Source organism: Vanessa tameamea, chromosome 31, assembly GCF_037043105.1.
Source record: "Vanessa tameamea isolate UH-Manoa-2023 chromosome 31, ilVanTame1 primary haplotype, whole genome shotgun sequence".
NCBI classification, from domain to species: Eukaryota; Metazoa; Arthropoda; class Insecta; order Lepidoptera; family Nymphalidae; genus Vanessa; species Vanessa tameamea.
In genome coordinates, this window is record NC_087339.1 from 1,874,525 (window position 1) to 1,893,519 (window position 18,995).

Below are 18,995 nucleotides of genomic sequence, written 5' to 3' on the forward strand. Positions count from 1 at the left end.
GGATACGGAACCCTAAAAAAGAGGGGTGTCAAACGAAGCCGCTGACGTTATATGTATTTTGTTATAAAAGAAAGACAGCTTGAAATAATATTGTTATATAAAATCTCGTGTGAATTAAAGTCAATTATATATCAGAAATAAACTTTTTTTTTTTAATACAGAGTTTTCTTCTCTCCATCTAAGTACAACTCTGTATAACGTCCAAATACACAGTCCCTTGGGTGTCGTTATGTAGAGTTTACACTGTATTTGGAATCACAGTAAAATAGTGAGCCGAGATGGCCCAGTGGTTAGAACGCGTGCATCTTAACCGATGATTTCGGGTTCAACCCAGGCAGGCACCACTGACTTTTCATGTGCTTAATTTGTTTATAATTCATCTCGTGCTCGGCGGTGAAGGAAAACATCGTGAGGAAACCTGCATGTGTCTAATTTCAACGAAATTCTGCCACCACCAACCCGCATTGGAGCAGCGTGGTGGAATATGCTCCATACCTTCTCCTCAACGGGAGAGGAGGCCTTAGCCCAGCAGTGGGAAATTTACAGGCTGATTATGTTATGTTATGTATTATGTAAAATGGTGTATATTATAAAGATTGGCGTTTAGAACAAAATTATTTTGCAGTATTCTGAGATCTGTCAAAGTAATATATTCAATTAATTGGTAAAATTAAAATACACATTACTTCATCAGTCAATCGAAATCCACTGGTCTCTTCCGAAAAGCACCAAATATCCTGGTTCTCTGTCTTATGCCTCCAATCGGGACCCACCACCTTCAGGTCGTCGGTCCACCTAGGAGATGTCGCGTTCTCCACTCTAGGACTCGTCTGCTTCAACGGCCATCAGTCTCTCGATATTCGTGGACAGCCAAACCGCCTCTTCAGTTTGCTAATAATGCAACCAGCGTCGGTAACTCCGGTTCTTCTCCGGATCACATCATAATCGATTTTATCCTTAAAAATTCTCCGTAAGTTATGGTACGTGAAACGTATTGGGGCGCTCGTTAGGTCACCCCGCGTAAAACGCGGAGAGGCAGATCCTGGTCCACGAGGTTGGACGAGACCTCTTTCTGTGAGCAATAATGTCAACGATAAGCCGCAAAGAATCGACTTGGAGGGCCGTAACTTCCTTCTACAAGACCGTTATCGTCCAGAAGGAGACGTTAAAGGGCCGAACCCTCTCGGCGGAGATGAGAGAGGAATCGTCTTGGCCCTCCCAAGAGCCCGACGCATGGGGCTTTAAAGATAGAACGTAACTCAAGCCGTGGACGCGTGGAATGGGCGCCTCACGTTTTCTATTTACCTCCACCCTGAGGAAGACGGCCTCGAGCTGCAGAAAACACTAGCAAGGAGTACCTAGTACGAGAATTCCCCTCTGAGGAGAACTACACGATCCGACTCGCCGATCCGTGCCGAGTTATCCATTAGGCAAGCCAAAAATTGGTAAATTGTTGAAGGTATATTTCTCCTATTTGAATAGCGGACGACATACCTTCGTAATGCATAATAAAAAATACTACTGTATTTATAATAGAAATGCAAAGTAACCCTGTCTGTCTGTGCCGCTTTCACGGCTAACCATCTGAACCGAATTTGATGTAATTCGGTAAGAAGCAAGCTTGAATCCCAAGGACAAAGGCTACTTTTTTATACCTAAAACTTTCAACCGCCTCCCCGGAACACACGGAAACTTGCTATGAATAAAATTGCGCTGCGGTAGAAAAAGTTACAAGTTGTAGGAAGTTAGTACCAGTACAGGTGCCCCGAGAAGAACATTGCCTAGAGCCCAACATGAACAATCCGACCTTGCTCAGAAACATAAACAATGTAAACTCAAAAATGAATTCGGTTATTGGGATCCTCGGCAACTGAGAATTTTTGGACAGAACACAAAAAATTATCGGCCCGTGCTGGGGTTTGAATCCAGACCATCGAGATCTATGTCTTATCTAAACCAAACTAACTAATACTACAAATACGGCAATGTCAGAACTCCTCAAAGAACATGAAATTTTTCATACATGTTTGTTTAGACGGAAACGTCTTAAGCACCCATACTCCAGTCTCCGTCTCACACGCGGGCGACGTTGCATACAAAAGTTAGTTTCAATATAAAACGCTTATTCAGAGCTTATCCTCAATATAATTTGCAAATTTTATTATATCAAATAAGAGATGATAAAAATATTATTAATCAAATAAAGATTAAGACCGCTTATCGGATAGCGTTTATACTTTTGGCGGTTGAATATATTTATCAGGGATATTATGGGCACAGATGTGTGTATAACGTTATATCGATTTCAGCAGAAGTATTCCGTTAGAATAAATTTAAATCTCATCGCTTAACACGAGCGTGATGTCAATATTCAATTCGACAATGTGACATGACGATTCAAAAGCGCTTTTATGAGCCAGAATAAATAATATTTTGATTTTACGAAGCAAAATCAAGAGATGATGTTATCATTACAAAATTAACAGCCTGTAATTTTCCCACTGCTGCGCTAAGGCCTCCTCTCCTTTTGAGGAGACGGCTTGGAGCAAATCCACTACGCTGTTCCAATGCGCTACATATGTGGCAGAATTTCGTTGAAATTAGACACATGCAGGTTTCCTCACGATGTTTTCCTTCACCGCCGTGCACGAGATGAATTATAAACACAAATTAAGGATATGAAAATTCAGTGGTGCTTGCCTGGATTCGAACCCGCAATCATCGGTTAAGATCGGCTCTTTAAGCAAAGTCGCTTCCAGTCTGTACGCTTAGATCTTTTAAACTACGCAACGAATTTTAATGATTTTTCCATCAATGAACAGAGCGTCTTCAGGAGAAGGTTTATATTCTTAACACTTGCATGTTACTGAAGGGAAAAGCCGATAATTTCAACTTTCCTTATATATTATGTGTATTTCTCAAAAAAAAATAACTTACAATGAAACAACGGACATTTTTTATTTATTTAAATATATTTATATCTGTCAAAATAATCTTAATCTAATGATATCAATAAAACTATCGATATTGATAAAACAATGTCGATAAACAAATATAATGCCTTTATCAAAATGGCGACCGTCCGGAGCGTGTATTTGTTATTGTTTTTACTGTAAGTAATATTTAAATAATATTTAAATTATCGTTTAGGACGATTTTTAAGTTTTTATATATTAACATGTTATTTATTTGATATAACCGTTAATGCGTTCTTTCAGTAATATTATATCTTTACTTTACTTGGTAGTAGAGCTTTGTGCGACCCGTCTAAGTAATATATTCGAATGGAAGTAGGAAAAAAGATAAACAAAGCTTAGATTCACGTATTTCATTGCTAATAACTCAGCTACATATATTGTGCACTATTAAGAGTTTATGATTAATATATCTTTATTTATAATACAACACTATTACACTCAACTACTTATTTCCACTTTAATTTCACTTCCAAAATTCCAATAACAGTTTCGTGGACGTTCAAAACGCTATTTTTTCGCGATTCCATAGTGAATATCATAGATTAATCAAGCTCTCGACCAATGATATCGCGTCAATTTGCTGTCAAATGTTGTTTATTTGACTTTTTTCCTGTTACGGTTGGAATAGAATATAGGTACCACCCAGTCATCAGATATTCTACCGCCAAATAGCAATACATTCCGGTTTGAAGGATCAGTAAGGGCCCCTGTAACTACAGGTTTAAGGAACATGCCATCTTAGCACCCAGTCATTTTGTTAGACAGTCATTTACTTTTATTATAAAGGCACAGGACTTACTTACTAAGACATATGATTAAACATTTTCAGCTGTGAAACAAATTTAGTCATAGGCAACGTTCCAGCCAGCTACGAATATGCTGAACCAAATGAGCCCGTTTATGGCAAGTATAACAGTATTAATATTCATTTTATTTGTAATTATGTCAAAAAGTCAAAAATATTTAATTTAAATAAGTCAGACAAAACTTTAATGCTTTATGTATATTTTATTCAATCAAAGGACTCAAGATAAGGAAACCTTAGATTTACGTGTTACATGCGATTTGTAATAGCTCAGCTATATTGTGTACTGCAAACAGTTCTTGATTAATATATCTCTATTTATAATACAAGACTATTCCATTTGATTTATTCGTAGTTCGCAGTTACGTCATCAGGTAATAAGCATAAAAAACTAACCTATGTCCTTTGAGTTCAAGCTTGTATATCAAATTATATCAAATCCGGTTCAGTGGATTGGCCGTGAGCAGACAAACCGACAGAGGTATTTTATATTAGTACATATTAATTTTACTTCTAAATTTTCTATAAAAACTTCGCCAAAACTTTCGCTCTTTTCACGAATCCACAATGAACACTACAGATTATTCAACATTTCGACCAATGACATCGCGTCAATTAAATGTCAAATTTGAATCCTCCAATCACGAATTGTAAGTATGTCTAACACTTTAAACAATTCTTGATATTCCAGCTGGACCATCCAGCAATGTGGATAGGCAACTCAGCTTACAGAGAGTGCAAGCAGTTCGCGCAGTTATGAAAGAGAATAACGTCCATGCCTTTATTGTACCAACAGCAGACGCTCACAATGTAAGTTCGGAGATCATTTATCAGCTAACTCCCTTGTTTATTCCACAGATCCAAGTACTGGATTCAAACCCTAGATCGGGCTTATAAAATTTACTCTTGAGGTTCGAAAAAAGCTCAGTAAAAGATCTTTGGAAGTTGCAAGTGTGTATATTCCATGCTTCGGTTGATCGTCTACCTGAACTCTCCGGTTGCGTCGAATTTGCTGTCCCATCGAATTATGACAGTTAATACTGGCTAGTTCAGAAGGCACAGCCCGGTATTGGGTATAAATCTGACAGGAATATGTAATTAAAAAGTAGTTTTGTCTATGACCTTATCTTACCTTTGATCATTTCAATTGTATTTGACAGTAACCCAAAAGGCATGAGGGTCTATGCCCGAATTATTTATTTGAGATGGGCATATTTTCAGTACATAATAATAATAATAACTCTTTAATTCCAAACAATTAAGTAACATTTATTTGATACATGTACTGCCGACTCGGTGGTAGGGCTTTGCTAGCCCGTTTAAAATTAACGAATTGATATTACAAGTTGCATCTGAATATTTAAATTTGTTTTGTTTCCTCAGTCCCAATATATAGCACCTAGCGACGCACGTCGTGAATGGCTGTCTGGTCTCTCCGGGTCTTCTGGAACTGCTTTGGTGACGGAAAACTACGCTCTGGTCTGGACGGATGGCAGATATTTTACTCAGTTTGAACTTCAAGTAGACACATCGGTGTGGACGCTGATGAGACAAGGTACCTGAAGCGTTCTTTGGGCTCTTACTGAGTAGGCGTAATTTTGACTTGGTGGTCGGGTTTTGTGCAAACCCGTTTGGACAAGTACCATCCATGGATCAGATATTGAACCGCCAAAGCACAATAATTAGTGTTACATATTACGGTTTGGACGAGTCATTGTAACTACAAGCACAAGAGATGATTACACAGGGTTAGTAACTCATTTGTGGGACAATGTATACGTTTTGATCCGAGAAAACGTTCAAAAATATTCAATTTTAAAATTTCAAACAATCGTTACAGAGAATTTGTGTGCTAAACAATGTTACAACACTAATGACTTCTTAGTTGCACACGTCGCGAATGTGTTATTTGAAACAGGCTGTTTCAAATAACGAAAATATTGTTATTGTTTTAAAATAATAAAGTGCATTTAAAAAAAATCCCACTGAGTTTCTTTCATAGCATCACAATCTGATCTTTTGGATTGCAAAATGATGTCGAAAAGTTTTCATTGAACTCTACGACGATATCCTCATTGTCTCAGAGTTTGTGTTTGTTGATTCGTGTTCCTTGTTAGGATTTGGTTTCAAATTATGATTTTGATTAAATATTTTATATCTGTATATTTCTAAAATAAGTAGTTTAACCGCGATAAATTAAATGAACATTATTTTTCACAGGCATCGACTTGACCATACAAAATTGGCTCGTTACGAACTTGACCAGTCAGAACAGAGTGGGTGTCGACCCCACTACTTACACCCGTGCTTCATGGAACACATTGGAGGTAACATTATTGATATAATATATGGAAACTATGTTGATTTATGGGAGGGTAAACCCTTTCGCTTCCTCAACACATATTTGTAAACCACATAACGTACTAGTTTTGACAGATCTGACAAGACATTTAAGGTGATTTAAGTTTAGTATTCATCAAATATAGTACTCCTTAAAATAAATTTATATTTTATCTTTTCTTTTGCCTTTAGTAGGTATATCTGTTTGAAGCATGTCCGTTAATATATACCGACTATAAAACTCGCGGTACCCATTCGACCGTGTGTTACAAGGAAAGCATTTAGCATAAATCAATATTATTAAAGTATTTTAAAGACACAAAAAACAATTAAGACTACATTTTATGGCAACACATACACAATATCAGCTGTAGACTTAAAATTATAAACGAAGATAGAGCCCAATTTAGAATATAAAAATACGCTGACAATGAATTAAGATTTTCCTTATTACAGGCAGCTCTCCGTCCTGGGAATATAGAACTCGTTCCGATATACAATAATATCGTGGACGAAGCGAGAAGACGAATCCAAGATCCCCCCCCAGACAGACCGAATGAACCGCTTCTAGCACTATCCTCAAATTACACAGGTAATTTGTGAAGGAAAAGGAAAATATAGAATTTAATGTGTGTGACAGAGACAGCATCTCAAAATACAACGATACAAAAATAGCAATGAACATTCTTAAATATCGATAACGTACATCGAATCAACACTGCTATAATACTCCATGATTAATAAAAATTACATCGACTCCATTTTAAAAAACGAACTAACAGTCTGATTCTGACAGATAAGCGAATGACGTTACTAGAGTTAGCCTTGTCTGATTCAAAAGTAACCTTAAAACTGTTATTGAAATGCTGGTAAGCATGATTTGTGTGAGCGTTCTATCTCTAGTAAGCTATCCTAATAACGGATGGCTAGTTTCGATAAAGTATTGAAAATAAAGTAAGGACAAAAGAACAGATTCGGCTATCTTAAGTCACTGAAACTACTGATGGATAGGTTATTCAAAACGGTTTAGTTTGTATTATATCTATTTCACTCCCTCGTGTGTCATTTCTGTGGTGTCAGATAGCTCTCTTTCTCTCTCCGTTAAATCTTTCTTCTCGCTCATGTAACAAAATACACCTATACTCAATTCCAACAATAACAGGAAAAAAGCCAAACAAACAACATTTGACAGTAAATTGACGCGACATCATTGGTCGAGAGCTTGATTAATCTATGATATTCACTGAGGATTTGCGAAAAAATGGCGTTTTGAACGTCGACGAATCTGTTATCGGAATTATGGAAATAAAATTAAAGTGGAAATAAGTAGTTAAGTGTAATTAGGGCTGTATTGTTGTTATAAATAAAGATACATTAATCATAAACTCTTAGTAGAACACAATATAGCTGAGTTATTAGCAAATCGCATGAAATACGTAAATCTAAGGTTTGTTTATCTTTTTTCCTACTTCCATTGGAATAGGCTATTAACGTGACGCGATGATTATTGAATCGCAGCCATCGATGTCCTTGCAAAATTATTGTCATTTGTTTTTAAAAATAGAAAGATTTAAAAATTGTCGAATGACAGCCGGTGTTATGAAATAAATTAACGACTTTTGAAAATAATTGAATGCCAACGAACAATTATTTTTAAAAATCCTGTTTGAATTAAAAACAATAACAAAATCATAATTGTATATATAGACATTTTATTGGCAATATCAGGATTATTCAAGATAAGTGGGCGTATATTCAAACGATTTTATATCTGAACGATCCACAAAGTCTCTAAGTTTTTAATTAAACAAATCAATTACACAGATATATTCACGATAGTCATGAATATCGATTCGTTAATAAATCATATACACAAACACACATAAATCACTGAATCTATTACAAAAGAATAAAGATAATGTTGGAAATTAGCGATTCGTCGCATACGTGGTGCGCGGGAAATCTTGAATGTAACTGTCGATCCAAGATGGCCGCCCCGCTAGCATCGACGCGACGCCTCACTAGAGCGCCCCGCCGTTCAACTCCCATTGACACTCTTTTCCAACCAGTATGAATAAACAAGATGGCGCACCATACGCCGTCATATATAAAATCGTATAAAAATAGAAAAAGACGGAAAGGTCATGAGGAGGCGTAATGCAATTTCCTTACGTGACGATTTCTCCCAGTTCACTCTACTGTAAGCCGCGTTAAAGAACTTCGTTTCAATAATAAATATTACACTGTTATAAATAATGAAATCAGGCATTTCAAAATTTACATTTATTTCCAGGCAGAGTTTCGAGCGAGAAAATATCGGACTTATTGATACAAATCCGCGCTCGGCGAGCTTCGGCTTTGGTGCTGACGGCCTTAGATGACATTGCATGTGAGTATTGCGATGCAGCTGATCTGTGTGGTAGCTCCACTTACAACTGAATTGGTAGATAGTTGGATTGACATGGCAGATCCGACACTTGTTTTTTTCTTTTTTTTAAAGATTTGTGTGTTAGGAGTGGTTACGGCAATAGCCCAAGGGTCCAGGATCGATCCTGACTTTTTACATCGCTAATCGGCCCGTAAATCATTGCGCTATTGACGCTTCAAAGTTTTTATGTTTTACACGGTTTTAATATTTTCTTGGTTACAGTTTACACTGTGGCCTCCTGTAATTTAATACTTTTATAACTTTAAGGCTTATAACAATTACAAGAGTAGTTAAATTGTCTTAAATGTAAAAGGGTAACCTGATTGAAAGTGTTCATCACAGCCCACAGACATTGGCGTTGTAAGAAACATTAAACATCGCCTTGGACGCTAAGATGCTATGTCCCTTGTGCCTGCGTTACACTGGGTAACATTTTAATTTATACTGTTTGGCGTTAGAATTGATGACTGGGTGGTACCTACCTACATGGGCTAGGTTAGCAGTTCAGGTCAGCGCACAGCACAAAGTTATTTATCTTTTTTTATTACAGATACTTTAAACATCCGTGGTTCCGATATTCCCTTCAACCCTGTCTTCTTCTCCTACCTTGTGATAAGAGCAGACGTGGTAAGATCTTAATTTTATGGTCATATACCATATTAGTCGGGGTTCCTGAAGAAGGTCCGGCCTCATGCGCCCCTAAAATACCCGTAATCTTGGACCTTTAATAAAACTTACAACAGTTACTAACTATACGTAGAACATACCTTAAGTCGTTTACATGTGAGTCAAAACTAAATTGAGTTTAAATTTTACACCCAATTTTGTCGTCAAAATAATTACAACCTATTTCAATTTAAGAAGGAACAAAGGTAAATAAACCTTAGATTTACATATTCCTTCAACATGTACAGCCTGTAAATTTCCCACTGCTTGGCTAAGGCCTCCTCTCCCTTTTGAAGAGAAGGTTAGGAGCATATTCCATCATGCTGCTCCAATGCGACTTGATGGATACACATGTGTCAGAATTTCGATGAAATTAAACATATGCACATTTCCTCAGGATGTTTTCCTTCGAGATTAATTATAAACACAAATTAGGCACATGAAAATTCAGTGGTACTTGTCTTTGAACCCGTAATCATCGGTTAAGATGTACACGTTCTAACCATTAGGCCACCTGAGCTCGTATATTCATTGTTACATATTACTTGGGATATGCTAACAGCCGAGATGGCCCAGTGGTTGGAACGCGTGCATCTTAACCGATGATTTCGGGTTCAAAACCAGGCAAGCACCACTGAATTTTCATATCCTTAATTTGTGTTTATAATTCATCTCGTGCTCGGCGGTGAAGGAAAACATCGTGAGGAAACCTGCATGTGTCTAATTTCAACGAAATTCTGCCACATGCGTATTACACCAAGCCGCATTGGAGCAGCGTTGTGCAATATGCTCCAAACCTTCTCCTCAAAGGGAGAGGAGGCCTTAGCCCAGCAGTGGGAAATTTACAGGCTGCTAATGTATGTATGCTAATATCGTGCACTTCAAACAGTTCTTGATATATTTATTTATAACTCTGTCCCACTTAACTCTCAGCAAGTATACCTCAAGCTGTTCTTTGAATTTGGTCCAATGAAAGATATTTCGACTTTGATATGAATAGACCATCTTTATTTGCAGGAAATTAATAATACGATCCTGTTTTGGGGCGATGGCGAGTTACCAACGTACATAGAAGATCATCTCGCATCTGAAGGGACGCAGATCCGATGCTTACCTTACATACAAATATTCGATTACCTAAGGAATTTGAGTGTGATTAATAATCTTAAATTAAAATTATGCTATAGACTTAGATCTGTATTGAGTTCTTGATCTTGTGTAGTTCTATTTACACTATATTCTGAATAGTCCATTGAAATGTTACATTGACTGAACATTTTCTAGAGGACGCAATTTTATTCATGGGGCATGTATCAACACTACAAACATTAAATGGAATCTTTGAATTGGTTTCTTTGAGTGAATACTAATTGATTTCGAAATGAGATAGCATCATCACATAACTCCCGAGTTGGACAGAGACGGTATATTATAAGGCGGGAAATATCTTTGACGTTTGACCGTTGAACTTGACAGTTACTGGTGTTTTCGGCGAATGTAACTCGACTTAATACCGGCGACTTCACAAGTTTAATCGCACGCAATATATTAAGTTTCTCGTTTGAAACACAGTTGTTGTCGGAAGTACAAAGGGTTCAAGAGTTTGATTTAGATTTACACAATACTAACTTTATAAATACGAAAATATCTCTGTCTTTTTGTCTGATACTCTTTCACTGAACCGATTTGATGAAATTTATATGAAGCAAGCTTGAATTCCAAGGTCATATGCTTATTATGCCTAACTCCTGACCACCAGCTAAGCCGCGGGCGACAACTAGTATGATATATTCCCAACACCCAGTTTTAAGGATTTTTAACGAACCGTCAAATGTCAGACAGACAAACAGAATCGATCAAAGACTAAAAGATTTAGACATAGACAATTTTACTGGTTTTTACTAATACAACAATCAGATATATACTTAAAGCTAATAAAAATATATCTCACATTAATAATAAGAATTATTAACAATAAGCTCTTAATTATATACAAATATAAATTAAAAATAGGTGTCAAGAATACTAGGGGCAATTTCCCGTTGAATCGTATTTCCGTGTTACCATAAGCCGAAGTGTTATACTTTTAATGAAGGTTTTTACACTACTATTAATAATTGTTATAAAATTATGTTACAACAGAATGAGTTACCATCCGGGAGTACCATTTGGCTGTCCAGTGATGGCAGTCAAGCAGTACACGTTGCCGCGGAAACGGTAAGAATTGTAAACTATTAAAAAAAAATTGGCTGTTTGTTTGGTTCGGTTGCCTAATTTTCGATAAAAAACGTATGACAAATGTTAATTTAACAAAATGTGTTCAGATCACAAATATCGTATTCCTCAAACATCGTGTCATGTGATATTATATTTCGCATAGATTTTATTCGCAAATATTACACTTAGTAAATGTGCTAAATTTTCAGCGTAATTAAAAATAGTTTTTAATTGCATGCAAATAATTAACTATTCTAAAATAATAATAATTATTATTATTAATATAATTTTCTAATACACTATACCCTGTACAAGATAACTTGATCTTTTTCACAGATGTATTTTTTTCTGATCGACATAACTTTGCAATGACGAACATATTATTTTCTTAATTTAATGATCTTAAAAATTGTAAAAATATTTAAAACATACATTTAATACAAAAGTTCCTAAAGATTCGAGCGTTATCCGAAAATTTTAAGACTTTTTCTATTATATATTATTGCTTCAAAGTAAAATTTAAATAGAAACACTGAAAATAATAGACGCTTGTACAATGTTACATCGGTCGGACGATAGGGACGTGAATAACAGGCGGTAACTGCTACAAATATCGATTACAAAAATCCTTATTAAAGATCATTGTTGACTTATTGTTATGAACGGGGGTCCTTTTAGTTGGGGTCTCTTTGGCTAGTGGTTGGGGTCTCTTTAGCTGGTATAACTCTTTTTTAGAAAAATAAGTGAATTGAATTACGCATTCCATCGTTTCATCGACTGTTATTTACAACACTACCCGTCTGTCAAAAAGATCAAGCTAACTTGAACGGGGTATAACTGTCAAATTAAAATATTCACAATTTAAATTTGGAATAAAATAAAAATTGTAAAATAAGATACGTTGTGAAGTTGTCTATTTCGAGCGACTCGACACCTTACTGTCAGTTTAGCGAGCGACTTCATAGTAGTTAGTCCTGTCATATTGATCACGAATCAAAAAAACTGTTAAATTTTTCTAAAAAACTAAATTCAACACAAGCATTTTTTTGTGCATTCTGTTTGCGCTGAGAAGGCACAGATTATTTCGTCAATGTCACGTGCGATTTATTTTGACGCACGTTTGACATTGACAACTGTGATTAATACAAGTTAACTTTTTTATATATATCTGTTATTATTATTAACAGAATCCGGTCGTCTCTACGCTGTCTACATTGTCACCAGTAGCGTTAATGAAGTGCATCAAAAATGACGTCGAACTACGGGTAATTTTTTTTTAGCATTAGCAACCTGTAAATTTCCCGCTGCTGGGCTAAAGGCCTCCTCTCCCTTTGAGGAGAAGGTTTGGAGCATATTCCACCACGTTGCTCCAATGCGGGTTGGCGGAATACACATGTGGCAGAATTTCGTTGAAATTAGACACATGCAGGTTTCCTCACGATGTTTTCCTTCACCGCCGAGCACGAGATGAATTATAAACACAAATTAAGCACATGAAAATTCAGTGGTGCCTGCCTGGGTTTGAACCCGAAATCATCGGTTAAGATGCACGCGTTCTAACCACTGGGCCATCTCGGCTCAACGGCTCTACGGGTAATACTCTTTTATTGTTATTGCGTGAACATCTTTCGTCTCGTTTTCCCGCAATATGTGGGAGTGGTTTCGTGCAAAGGGACGGAAGTGTGTAACAGGACGCGTAAGTACGGTAAGCGCGCGCTTTTTGATTTGACCAATGAGCGCGCTGCTAGAGAGTTCAGATAACCGACTCATTGTCCGAGAGAATATTATGTTCACGTCGCTTATTACCAAGGTTAGACGTCAGATTTTACACATCGTATGCGAGTACTTTAAGATTGTAAAGGAAAGGAAACAAAATTTCGTAACTATACTGTTGATTGTTGACGATTTCCTTCGCTTGGAGCCAATGTTGGTGTGTAATTAGGTCATGTTTACCAAACGCTTTTTAATTAGAACTGACAGGTAAAATTTCAACTCCGTTGGATTAGAGTGGTTCAATTAATTAATAATTGGTGGTAGGGCTTTGCGCAAGCAAGCACGTCTGCGTACCCACGTGGTAAAGTAGCAAGTGGTACCCACTCACTCTTCAGATATTCTGCCGCTAAACAGCAATACCTAGTACTGTTGTGTCCTGGTTTGAAGGCTGAGAGAACCAGTCTAACTACAGGCACAAGGGACATAACATCTTATTTACCGAGATTGGTGGCATTGGCGATGCAAGGGATGGTTAATATTTCTTACAGCGCCAATGTCTATGGGCGGTGATGACCAATTAACATCAGGTCGCCCTTCCAAAGTTAAACAAAATCTTGTAAATTTCCAGGGTTTTAGGGCATCACACATAAGGGACGGAGTGGCTGTAATTCGATTTTTGCGTTGGATACACGAAGAAGTCTCAAGCGGGAAAAACATCACAGAAATCAATGTCGTTGATAAGCTAGATGAACTGAGAGGGTATGCAACGAAAATCTAAATATTGTTTACTAATTTACGCCCGCGTGTGGGGGTTAGGTGTTAGGTATAAGTCCTTTGACTACCTCGTCAGTCAAATGGCTAGATATCAGCGGTTACAGATTCCAAGTTTCTGAATTCGAGTTCAAGATAAGGCCGTCACCAGTGGTGCTCTTACGCTTAAAGCGTAGCGACTGTTGTTATGAAATATTTGTTGCGGATTGATTTATGTTGCAGTCGATAAATCAGTATTATTTATTTATTAAGGACCATCAGTAGTCACTATAATTGATATTGATAAATTGAGTATTTTGCTACTGAATAGGTCCATATACTGATTTATGTATTTGATTTGATTTATCAACAACAACATAACTGAAGTGGAAGTAGCTTTCTGGGTCGTAAGATATCCTTTAGATGTAATATTCGTTGGTTTCTTTGTTGATTTTGGTATGGGATAAATCGATGGTATTTTCTAGAGAAGAACAGTATTACAAGGGCCCTTCGTTCGCGACAATCGCTGGGGCTGGTGAAAATGGCGCCATAATACACTACAAGCCGTCACGAGAGGGACCTCGAAGGGTGATACGGACTGATGACATGTTACTCGTGGACTCCGGAGGACAATATATGTGAGTATTAAAATTTTCCCGTCTTGGTTCCAGATAGCCAGTTTAATCCCAGAGACCTAAAGTTATAATAGATACTCCATTTTTTATTAGACTTCAGTAGCATATATCTTGGTAGGGTTTTGAGCAAACCTATCTGGTTACCAACCAGTCTTGTTGTGTTCCAGTTTGAAGGGTGAGTGATGCGTGTAACTACAGGCACAAGGGACGTAACATTTCAGTTCCGAAGGTTGTTTGCGCATTGGCGATGTAAGGAATGGTCAATATTTCTAAGAGCCAATGTCCAAATACCATCAGATAAACCATTTAGTCGTCAGCCTACCAATATCATAAATATAAACATTGAAATATTCTAGGGATGGTACCACTGATATAACACGCACACGGCATATGAGTTCGAATCCAACTCCTGCGCAGAGATTAGCATTCACGAGGGTTTTGAAAGGTCAAATCTTGCTCGCAACCGCAGTTTTTCCTAAAGGATCAACGGTAAGATATTCATTTAAGCCATCATTCCATCATCATTCAACATCAGATATTTTTCCTCCAGACTTCAATATTTAGTGTGGTTGTGTTCCTGTTCGAATGGAGCAGTAACTACAGGCATAAAGGACATCTTAGTGTCCAAGGTTGGTGGCACATTGGTGATGTAAACAATGGTTAATAATCCTTACAGCGCCAATGTGACCATATTTTCTATTCGCCCGACTATAACACAAATATAAAACTTCTACATTCCATAGTTGATATGTAGACTTTTATCATTGATTCATTCTTATTATAGTCTTAGCTAGAGAGTCTTCGCACGGGTGTACATAAAACGCTTCTACCCTGAAAGAACCCAATCAGCACGATTTTTTCCAACATCTTCAATAGTCGTAATTTTTCAGCCAGTTCACCTAAAATTCTCTTGAATCACTCCGTCCATTGCTGGAAACCATAAGAAACCGTTAGGTAGTTTTTGAGTTATTCAAACAAACAGACACACGCAGCGGGTGACTTTGGACTATAATAATATACTCCGATATTGCAGGGCAATCTCCTTGAAACTCTAGCTCGCAAGGCTCTATGGGACGTCGGATTAAACTACGCCCATGGCACAGGGCACGGTGTGGGGCACTTCCTGAATGTACACGAAGGGCCGTCTGGTATAGGAGCAGCTCTGATGGCTAACGACCCTGGGATTACCCCTGGGATGATATTTAGTGATGGTAAGTTATATAATTCATCTCGAGCTCAGCGGTGAAGGTAAACGTCGTAAGGAAACCTGCATTTGTCAAATTTCAACGAAAATCTGCCAAATGTGTATTCCACCAACCCGCATTGGAGCAGCGTGCTGGAATATGCTCCAAAACTTCTCCTCAAGGGAGGCCTTACCCAGCTGTGGGAAATTTACAGGCTGGTAATGTGAAAAAAAAAGTTCTATAGCCAGAGCCGTCTCAAGCTATGCTGGGGTCCTTGGGCACCCATGAATTTGGGGCCCTTTTGCTTGATATTTTTTGGTTTAATTTGGTAAATTGTTGGTTCTTCGAGGTCCTCTCAGGATGGGGGCCCTGGGCACGTGCCCCATGTGCCCTATGGTAAAGACGGTAATGTCTATAGCTTATTTCAATAGGAGTATATATAAACAAATCTTAAAGTATTCCATGCGATTGACTAATAGTTCTACTATATTTGCTCATTGGGACGAAGTTCTTTAACGCCGCTTACAGTAGAGTGAACTGGCGACGTTTGACGACCTCTGTGGTCGAGTAGTGTGTACACCGGTTTTCATGGATACGTTTTCCCGGCCGAGTCGATGTAGAAAAAGTTCATTAGTTTTCTATATTGTCTTGGGTATGGGTGTTTGTGGTGCCGTCGTTACTTCTGATTTTCCATAACACAAGTGCTTTAGCTACTTACATTGGGATCAGAGTACTGTATGTGATGTTGTCCAATATTTATTTATTTATTTATTTATAGCTGGCCGAAATCTTCACGTAAGCGAAAAGACTTATGCTTCAGACGATCTCTCATCTTCTCTATTGTATACTGATCCATATAAGAGTATTTAAACTTATTTTGTTGTTTTGTTACACACGTATGATTTTGTTAATATCAATTTTTAATTGCTATGTCTGTATCAACGAAGTTTGATGTTCATTTATTTCATTGTGTCTGTTATTTCATTGCAAAAGGGTGTTCTTTTTTTCTTGCTGGAAAATCGCATTATGCTTATCTCCCACGTGAAGTGAGGGGGTACGTGAGACTAGATACTAGTGCGCCCTAGTACACCGGAGTACTGACTAAAAACCAGCGGTACCTTCTACGTCTTTTCAACGGACGCCACAGGATCGCTTGAACATGCTACCGTGACGTGCAAAAGGGTATCTATATTAAATTAGTACTAATTCTAGGGTAAATATATGTTAGAGATAATAAATTTACACGGGTATACGACCTCATTTATTGGAATGACATTTACACACAACGTTATTAACGTTTTAAAGATTGTCAGTTGAGAGATGTCAATTGTAAAGAATATAAGACTGGCACGTATTTTGTTACACAGCCGACTGATGGAAATATAAAGATTTTATGGTGTATCTGTCAGTGTGTGTTCCTTTGTTGAGTGAGGCACTTGGTCTCTTGGTCTTGGGACAGCGCCAGCGAAGACGAGCGTACTGACTGTATTAGTAAAATCAATGTCGTTTAGATGGCTATCCATGTGAATCTCCGACATATAATAATTACATATATTTACAGAACCTGGCTTCTACGAGGTGGGAGAGTACGGTATTAGACACGAAGACATAGTTGAGGTTATCGAGATGAGCCGAAATGCAGACCACATTTTCGTAAGTATAAATTCAATTATATTGTCCGAAATATTTCATTTATATAAGTTTAACATTGAGGTACTTTTGTTCTCATAAAGTTGACTAGATGGCGTTACTAGTCTTTTAAATCGCGCTGACGTTTTGTGTAAATGATTTAGGTATAGTCCAGTTATAAATGGGTGAGAAATGCAATTGAATGAAATGTGTTTTTCGAGAGAATGGAAGTTAAATTTATTAAGTGAGAAGCAAGATGAAGCAACTAATCGTAGGGCTTTGCTATATTGATATCGATATTATCGTTTTGATCAATAGTCAATACTATCGATAGTATTGCTAACTCTCTGTAACAGCGATACTATTGACACTATCGATAGTATCGATAGTTTTGAACTATCGATAGTATCGATAGTTTTGGACTCTTGTCTTTGAATGAATTTAGAGAAAAGTATAATGACGAAGTCAAAGTTTTCCTTAATGTTTTTTGAATCGAGGCCCTGATTTATCATTGAATATTGTTATTTCTTTGAAACGCGTCTTTAGACATCGATGGTCGTATGTAATAATCTAAATTTTATACTTCTAGAATAAGACATACAATTTTAAAACTAAAGAGTATTAATTCTAACTGGCGCAAATTTAATTATTTTGAAATATTTTCCAGGCGGATGGCTTAGTGGATAACTTCAGTGGGAGGGGGGCGGTTGCCTTCTACACGATATCTCTGGCACCACACCAAACTGCAAGCTTAGATGTGGAGTTGCTAAGTGAAGACGAGGTACGTTGAAATCAAAAGGTTTAACAATATTTAAACTGCTATATATTGACTGCCTCGTCTAGATATCAATCTGGAGGTCCTCGGTTCAAACGCCAGATCTGGCTGATGCTCAGTTTTTCGGTTTTCCTATCGAAAAAAAATCCTGAATTTAGGAAGATGGAAAAGTACGTTAAGCCGTTAATCCTATGCCAAAACTCTTTCCACTCGTTTCGGATGACTTGTCTCTCTTAAGATTTGATCGGGTTGACCGAAATCGATCAGGACGACATTATCATACTACAGATATATAGTTAGTAAATATTAACCGATTTAAATCAATACTTAAAATACATATAAATTAAATTTAAAAAAATAGGACTTAATCATATAATATTATTATTCTTTTTTCAGATTAAATACTTAAACAATTACCACGCTCGAGTCCTGGCAACATTGGGTCCAATTCTCAAAGAAAGACAGTTAACAGAAGATTATGAATGGCTAGAAAAAGAATGCGCGCCAATATATCGCAGCGCGGCCATTTTGTTAAAAACATCGCCATTTTTATTAATAATTATGTACAGTCTGTTAAAATTGTAAGATTTTAATAAATGGTGTTAGTAACTATGTAACTTAATTTCGTTTTATTTTATTTAATATAACATATTTTAACCATTAATTTTATAAACAATTTAACTATATTATCTGTCAATTAATCACGAAACATTTTTTTAATACTTACAAACATAAAAAATTATAAAGATACTCGTATAGTCTTATTTTAAATAAAACCAATAGAAATAGGTATCCTAACTAAGTGAAGATATCGGCACCCTTCAGACTCTGGGACCTCGCTCTAAGACCAGACCCCTGATCATCATTACACAACT

The 18,995-nt window shown here is 37.0% G+C and overlaps 1 protein-coding gene across 1 annotated transcript; it reads left to right on the top strand.

Annotated features, from left to right (window-relative positions):
- The first annotated feature begins 3,827 nt into the window (after positions 1-3,827).
- LOC113404412 (xaa-Pro aminopeptidase ApepP-like) lies at positions 3,828-18,732 on the top strand. Its single transcript, XM_064220147.1, has 17 exons — positions 3,828-3,881; positions 4,475-4,593; positions 5,167-5,338; positions 6,004-6,110; positions 6,580-6,715; positions 8,417-8,512; positions 9,102-9,178; positions 10,235-10,369; positions 11,360-11,434; positions 12,622-12,699; positions 13,776-13,906; positions 14,383-14,535; positions 14,889-15,021; positions 15,566-15,743; positions 17,278-17,369; positions 18,013-18,126; positions 18,517-18,732. Exons 2-17 carry the CDS (start codon positions 4,540-4,542, stop codon positions 18,703-18,705), a joined length of 1,920 nt encoding a protein of 639 aa, XP_064076217.1. The 5' UTR covers positions 3,828-3,881; positions 4,475-4,539; the 3' UTR covers positions 18,706-18,732.
- The last annotated feature ends 263 nt before the right edge of the window (positions 18,733-18,995 follow it).